The sequence below is a fragment of the Lactuca serriola genome, chromosome 4 (assembly GCF_051521515.1).
Source record: "Lactuca serriola cultivar US96UC23 chromosome 4, Lser_US96UC23_V15, whole genome shotgun sequence".
NCBI classification, from domain to species: Eukaryota; Viridiplantae; Streptophyta; class Magnoliopsida; order Asterales; family Asteraceae; genus Lactuca; species Lactuca serriola.
This window is the reverse complement of record NC_136411.1, coordinates 330,823,092-330,831,587: the sequence shown is the minus strand read 5'-3', so window position 1 is coordinate 330,831,587 and position 8,496 is coordinate 330,823,092. Positions and strand designations below refer to the sequence as shown.

At 35.8% G+C, this 8,496-nt stretch overlaps 1 protein-coding gene across 1 annotated transcript; it reads left to right on the top strand.

Moving 5' to 3' along the window:
* Positions 1 to 4,220: 4,220 nt before the first annotated feature.
* LOC145100717 (ABC transporter G family member STR2-like) lies at positions 4,221 to 7,642 on the top strand. The gene is made up of 3 exons (XM_079037880.1): positions 4,221 to 4,738; positions 5,461 to 6,155; positions 6,568 to 7,642. The coding sequence occupies exons 1-3, from the start codon at positions 4,250 to 4,252 to the stop codon at positions 7,556 to 7,558; spliced, it is 2,175 nt and encodes a 724-aa protein (XP_078894006.1). The 5' UTR covers positions 4,221 to 4,249; the 3' UTR covers positions 7,559 to 7,642.
* The last annotated feature ends 854 nt before the right edge of the window (positions 7,643 to 8,496 follow it).

The following is an 8,496-nucleotide window of genomic DNA, read 5'->3' as shown; positions in this document are numbered from 1 at the left end:
TATGCTTTTAATATGTACGAACATGACATCCCAAGTCTTTTAATGAAATACATTTCTATGGAAATGCTTTTGATAAATCTTTATCATATATTTGTTTTGGGACAAATTCCGCAACACTTTCATTTAAAATGTAACTCTGATTTTTAAACAAAGCATAAACAAACCGGTCTTTTCTGGCCGTGATTTTGGGGATGTCACATTAAACAACAATCAAAACAAGTCCCCTTGGGAGTTTACGGCCGTAATCACATAAGGATATGGTCCTTAGGCCGTGAACTCTACAAAGTAGTGTTAGTGTGCCCTAATGCTTTCCTAAGGCTTGGACTTGATCATCGGATGCTCAATCATGACTTGTTAGACCTTAAAACACATTTTGGCACTTAGTACCATGAGTTTACGGCCATAAAATCATGGGGAAATGGTCATGGTCCGTAAACTCCATAAGGAGTTGTCCTTGGGCCATAAACTCAAATGCCATGCCATACAACCCTTAGATGCAACCCGTTGGTACCATTAACACTTGAATCAAAGTGTTTCCGTGTCCTAGGGTGTCTTAACTTGATTAATTAGTTATAAATTGACTAATTAGTTATATATATGTTTATTATATGATAACTAGGCTCATTGTGTGTGTACAAGTCTTTACTTGACAACTAGCACCTTTTCCAACACTTCCGAACAAACTACTCACTACAGGTGAGTTCATACCCCTTAATCAACCTTTTAAATGCTCTTGCATGCTTTTAAATACTTCTATGGGGGGGATAAAAGTTGAATATCATAGTTATTATATCAATCGCATGTGATTAATAACTACCAAACAGATGGATTTACTATACTTTCGAAACGTTTTATCAAACAAACTACTTTTAAATAGTTTTATAAACTGACATCAAGTCATGGTTATTTTATTGTTTCAAACCTTTTAAATGTATTACAAAATCTCTTTTTTCACTTATGTATTCATAGAAATCATGTCTATACATTTATGTAGTAAGTATATATATATATATATATATATATATATATATATATATATATATATATATATATATATATATATATATATATATAAGTATTTGATAGGATGGCTGTGACAGCAGCTCCAACACCTTGTATAGCAAAGGTGTATAAACATACATGGACACTTCAAACTGCATTACTAGCAAATTATAATAGGTATAGTTTGGGAAATACTACCTACTATTCCTAGTACAAATAAAACATACAAGAGTCAGTTCATTCATGAGTCTATACAACTGTATTACATACTATAGGAAGAGATACGATTACATACTATATGATAAGATACTATTACATATTATATGGGTAGATACTATTATATACGTACGGGACTAACCATTCTACACCCAGCTGTTAGCTACAGAGGGAAAATGCACATCGACGGATGTCTACGGTTAATACTATTCGGCAAGTTACTCTGCTGTGTTTATCCTAGTACCAAAGGATAATACTTACATGATTATATAATGTTTCCCTTTTACTTTTATTTTGTGACATACTCACATAAACGATGAAGTAGACTATATTTTAATAATAATAGTTACACATGGGAAAATTACACACTTTTACAAGAAACAAAACATACAAAACAGTCGGGTCTTAGTAGAAGGCTACTTTTTATACTAGTAGGAAATACGGGACTTTCTAGGGTTTTCATACTTATACGAATTGTTTCATCAAACAGTTACAAGACTTTTCCTTACAGTTTTACAAACCAAAGACACTAAAATACTTGTGAATTCACCAGCTTAAATGCTGATACTCGCTTTCAAAATAACTTGTATTCTCAGGTCATCCGTACGCAGGTACCGGTGACAGGATTTTGAGAAGACGGAGCACAGACAAGTCTCGTCTATTATTTTTGATCATTCATTTCTAGTGTATATTACATTACAAAGAACACATATGTATTAAAATTATATATTTAATGCAATGGATGATGTTTGTTTACTTATTTACTATTACTGTGTTGTGATACTATACATGACGTCCTCCGCCCCAGAACGTTTCCGCCGTTCTCGGTTTTTGGGTGTGACATCCGCCACTACGTGCGACATGCCACCATGTTGTTATGAGGAAAGAAATTAAGTTGTACGAGGACTTGGGATGATGTATTTATTTATATGCATCCAAATATGTTGAATCCCATGTTGCTAAATAGCCTATTTATTTCAAGATGTTGTTATAAAAGAAATAAAGCTATAAAGTTGTATATGTTATTATGAGTCCTGAACCTTATGTATCTCTTTAAGCTTCCCAACCTAACATAATATTTTGAAGTGCGTCTCACGTGTAGAGAAATATGATTATGTGGAAGGTGATATGATGAGTGTTGGGAGTTTACTTATTGACTTTTAGGAATAGTTTAGACTATGATGTTTTGGGAACATGTTTATGTTTTTTGGTTTTAATTATTCTGTTAACAGTTGAAATCTTTTCGCAACATTGCTTTCAAAATAAAATATTTTTCTTAAAGTACGTTGCTATTCTCAAACCACAAGGTTTGTTCCGTTCAAAAGGGGTAGTAACAAGGTTCACTAACTGCTTCTACGTGTAGCGATAAAATCTATATGAAATGCCATGATAGCAAGAACATTATCGTCTCAACCCTTAAGAATCGTCCCAAGTTTGGACAATCTACTAGCAATGTATACATCCACCAAACTCTCATACTATTCACACGTTGACCACAAGTCCTTAGTTTAAAAACAAATCGTAAAATTCGTAATGTATAGCAACATAGAGACCGTTCCAAGATCTTTAAAATTTGGATTAATTGGCTTACCTCTTGATTCATCTTCGACTCCATTTTGTTTTTCTTTATCACAATTACTCTTCTTAGTATTGACAAATTGCCATTTCCAGTCGATTTTGCTTTTGTTGCTTTTTCACATCCGTTGCCATTGATGTTGATTACCACCATGCACACGGAAAGCAACATAACAACCCTCTTATGTAACTCAATCAAACAATATCCAGTCGTGAGAAATCTTGAATCCGTTTATCACAACCCCCCTCTCCCGCTTGGGAGAGAGAGAGAGATTTTGTGATAAAGTATATATTTTTTATATGGTTTTTATATCAATCTCTATTTCCTAGCAGATATGCAACTTCATAGTAAAACACCCTTTGGATCAATTTGTTCATTTCAATCAATTAATTAAATTGATGAACATGTAGGGAAGAGGTAATAGGAATAGAGATGCTGTCAAAGATGACACGGAGATGAAAAGTCATCAAAAGGAGTCATGACCGGTTATTGTTGGGCAAAATGATGTTTTTAAACTAAACATTAGTCATATAAAAAAATCCAAATAGATACAAAATATATAATTTCTTACCATACGAAGTGATTAACCCGATACTTATTAATGTTTTAGAGATTGGACTAATCTTTTACTATTAATTCGTAAATAGCCTCTTATTATACCGGCGACCATCTCATTTGAGAGGTCAGTGTTTCAAGTTTTGGTGGAGACATAGGTGGTTATTTAGGAGTAGATTAGTTAATTTGTCGTTAAAAAAACACTAATTTGTTAAAATATTCCGATCTTTCTTGAGAAACATTATTACCAGGCTACAGAGTACACTACAAAACATCATATCTTAGTTCATTAAATCTATATTTTTATCAACACCGTCCTTTAACTTGCTTTAATTACTCACCAACGACGGTAATAAAAAAAACATCGATCATACTTATTTATCAAATCTTTGTCAATTAGTCTTTCTATCATGAAGATACCATCGGCTTTAACTCCATTCCACAACAAAATATTTGTCATATGCGTTTGTATATCACAAATAAATAAAATTAACAAACTTTTATAGGAAAAATCGTTACATTTATTAAATTGGAAAAACACTACATACCCATGAGTATGCCTCAGTCAAACAACAAGCAGCTTGCATATAATTTTATAGATTTAAACTTGTAACCTTATAATGATATTAAAAAAAAAAAAAAAAAAAAAAAAAAAAAGATGAAGGAAACAAGAATAATGTCGTCATGTGTATCGATGCATCCAATCTTGAATCTAGAAACTAGTTGCACAATGCAACTTGTACGGTTGTACCATATCTTTGGAACTCCCCCCAATCCCTACTCAAATTAAAAAAAAATAAAACTTCATCTCCTTCTTAAACCCTTCTCCAACTTCATTTCACCCAAAATCTTGAATCTTGAATCTTGATCTTAAACCCTTAATCCTGAACAACCAATCAGATGAGTCACAACAATAACCACATCCGTCATGACACCGTGATCAACATAACCAAACCAACAAAAGTGTTCACCGGTGGGTTAGAGTTCGTGAACCTAACCTACACTGTGACCAAGAAAAAGAAAACCGATGAAGGCAAATGGGTTAGCCAAGATGCTGACTTATTGAACCGGATCACAGGGTTCGCACCCAAAGGGTGTGTGACTGCAGTCATGGGTCCGAGTGGTGCCGGGAAGTCTACTTTTTTGGATGGGTTAGCGGGTCGGATTGCAAGTGGTAGTCTTAAGGGTAAAGTGTCTTTAGATGGATCTGAAATGAACCCGAGTTTGATTAAGAGAACATCGGCTTATATCATGCAAGATGATCGGTTATTTCCAATGTTGACTGTTTATGAAACGTTGATGTTTGCTGCTGATTTTCGGTTAGGGTCGGTTGGTAAGATGGAAAAGAGGAAACGGGTTGAAACATTGATTGAACAACTTGGTTTATCGGTACGTAACATAACTATAATATAAAATGATTCCTACAAGTCATTTTTTTGTGATTACATTTATAGTAAATTTCATTTGACATAGTTTTAAGTGTATCAAAATTAGTTTTTATGCCGTTCTAACTTTTAAGTTTGTTTATTGTGTGAAAAAAGGTGCAACAACGTGAATGACTTGTCATAAACGTATGAACATACGTGTTTCAAGGATTGTTTAGTTAATGTGGTTAATAGTTTTTGTTTTGTGTTTAAAATTTAAATTAACATAATTTTTTAAAATGTAAAAATTGAGTTTGTATTATTTCAAGAATGCTTATCGTATGAAAATAGTGTCTTTAATTGTGTGAAAATGGTGCTACGTGCAACATCGATTTGTCGTAGTGTGCTTAACATTTGGTTTTTTGCAAGGCTAAAAACGTACAGTGGTTTCTACAAATTTAATCACGTGAAAATTGAAATAAATACGGTAATTACTAGACTTTAATAAATTTCTAATTTGCATGCGTTAACAAAAAGATTTAGGGCTATATGCAAAAAGTATATTATACCATTCTACACTTTCAATATTTTTCTATTACAACAATATACTTCTCGATGTACAATCATGTAGCATGAAAAAGTTAAAACCATAATGTTATAAATATAATAAACAAAACAATAAAATGCATTGTTATTTCTTGCAAATAAAAAAACTCCTGTAATTTACATACATTTTTTGTTATGTAGTCTGCAAGGAACACATATATAGGCGATGAAGGGACCCGAGGAGTCTCAGGGGGTGAACGTCGGAGGGTATCAATTGGTGTAGACATCATCCATGGACCATCACTGCTTTTTCTAGATGAACCGACATCCGGTTTGGACTCGACAAGTGCTCAAAGTGTTATCGAAAAGGTTCACAACATTGCACGAACCGGAAGCACCGTGGTTCTAACCATTCACCAACCATCATCGCGCATCTTACTTCTACTTGACCACCTCATCATATTGGCTCGTGGTCAACTCATGTACCAAGGGTCCCCAAAAGATGTCGGGTTCCATTTGGGTCGAATGGGCCGGAAAGTTCCAAAAGGGGAAAGCCCGATTGAGTTCTTGATTGATGTTATTCAACGATATGATCAATCAGAATATGGAGTGGATGCATTAGCAGAATTTGTGGTTACGGGTATGAAACCACCAGAATTATCGGATGATGATGAAATGTCGCTTATGACCCCGACACCACCACCACCCCATCGAAGCTCCGAGAAGAAGAGTCGGTTTCACATGGAAGGAAACAATGGTCAAGAAAAGGGATTTGATCATAGTGTGAGAAGCCCGTGGAATAATTCGAATACATGGAGCCATTCAGGAATCATGCAATCGATTATGTCGACTCCAAATCGTCTTAGGAATGATAGAAAAACATCGACTCCAACAAGGTAAAAGAACACACTTTCTAGAAAATGACATTTCTTGCATAAAGAGATCGAGAGTGAGTCATTGCCCCACCTTTGTAGGTCGGAAAAAAAAGTAACAATTTTTTTGCATGTATTTGCATAAAGAGACTAAAAGTGAGTCCTTGTCCACTTTTAGGTCCCAAAAAAGTAGCAATTTTTGTCTACTATACATTAGTTACTCTAATCTCTGAATGACCATTTTGGTTGAGACAAAAAATTGTACTTTTGTCCCATTTTATTCTAATGAGTAACAGTCTTACCTTTTTTGGATGTGCAATTTTTGTATTATTGATTGACCTTGTTGGGTGCGCATTATGTCCCACCGACGTGACTCAAGATCTAATATATCGAAGAACACAATATAATCTGTTAATTTCACGTCTTTTTTCCGCAGCGCATCACGTGCCTACTACGCCAACTCAGCCGACATCCTATCCGGAACCACCACTCCACAAAGCAGCTCTTATACCCTCAACGAAGACGACTACCGCACTCCATCCACCACTCCAACCACCATAAACCACCACCACCACCACCTCCACCCCAAATTCCCAAACTCATTCCTCCCAGAAACCTGGATCCTAATCCGCCGGAACTTCATAAACATCCGGCGAACACCAGAACTCTTTCTCTCCCGTCTCATGGTCTTAACAATCATGGGATTCATGATGGCCACCATGTTCAAAAACCCCGGAAAAACCATGCAAGGAATCACAAACCGTCTCAGTTTCTTCATCTTCACAGTTTGTCTCTTCTTCTTCTCATCAAACGACGCTGTTCCCGCGTTCATCCAAGAACGCTTCATCTTCGTTCGTGAAACTTCACACAATGCATACAGAGCCTCTTCTTACACCATCGCCGGACTGATAACATATCTACCGTTTCTCCTCCTTCAAGCCGCCGTCTACGCCGCCCTAACCTGGTTCGCGTTAAAACTCGAAGGACCATTTTTGTACTTTTTGATCGTTCTTTATGTTTCATTACTTTCAACTAACTCATTCGTGGTGTTTGTGAGTTCGGTGGTTCCGAATTTTATACTTGGGTATGCTGCGGTGATTGCGTTCACAGCGTTGTTCTTTTTGTTTTGTGGGTATTTTTTGAATAGTCATGACATACCGAAGGTTTGGAGATGGATGAATGTGATATCGACGATGACGTATCCGTATGAAGGGCTTTTGATAAATGAGTTTCAGAGAGATGAAGTTTTTGGGGTGAATCTTGGTGGGGTGAATGTGTCGGGAGTTGATATTTTGCAGTCATTACATATTTATCATGAGAAAGATCCGAAGTGGTTTAAGGTTTATTGGATGTTGGGGTGGGCGGTTTTATATAGGGTTTTGTTTTATATTGTTCTTCGTTTTGGTACTAAGAATCAGAGGACGTAGAGATTATAAAAGATTTTTTTTGTATTTTTTTTATTAATTAGTTTGGGTGATAATAAGAACGAAGTGTTCAATGTTTTCATTTTATTCAGCTTTTTCGTTTCTTATTATGTTGGCATATTCATCATCATAATTTCGTACGTGTCCTGATTTATCCACATCTCTTTTTTTATCTATCTACTAAATTTTAAACTTAATTGACAATTATGCCTATTGTTACATTTAAAATTGAAGAGAGAGCCCAAACATTTATTTCCAAACACATGAGGCTACATGAGGGTCCTTCTTCATTCTTTCTACCTCGTTGTCTACTGCTGCCATTGACGATAATCTCTAGCAAAATTACCCTCCATGCCAAATTTTGTGGCACCTAATCACTAATCGACATACACCATCATTCACCTTCACTCACTTTCCACAAGTGCGGCCTTTCTGTCCTCCGGATCTAGAATCAACGGGATTAAACCACTTTACTGCAATATGAATCTAAAATGGGGCCTTCCTCTTCTCCTTTGTCCGCAAGTCAATCTCAATCTCTCTCCTCTAGGAAAATGATTGCAGCTCTGTAAGGAAAAAATACTAATTATTTGACACAAACTCCTAAATCTTGGTCTTGATCATGCTCAAGTATCATGACATCTGAACCTATTTCTGAAGCAGCATACTCAGGGCAGAATCGGGCTCTCTCAATAAATATCTTGCTGATCTCCATCACCAATTCTGTTGTCTGCTTCAGTGACAGATACCTTTAGGGCTAACCTTTTCTCTCTTTCTCTCTCTCTCTCTCTCTCTCTCTCTCTCTCTCTCTCTCGATTAGTGGAATGTACTTATTGTGAAACATCTCAATGAGCTGTTCCCATGTCATCCCGGCCCGCTCCACAATAAAAAGTCTCTAAGTGGCAAACTTCCAGCAATCCTTCACCCCCAGGCGAAAAAGGTTC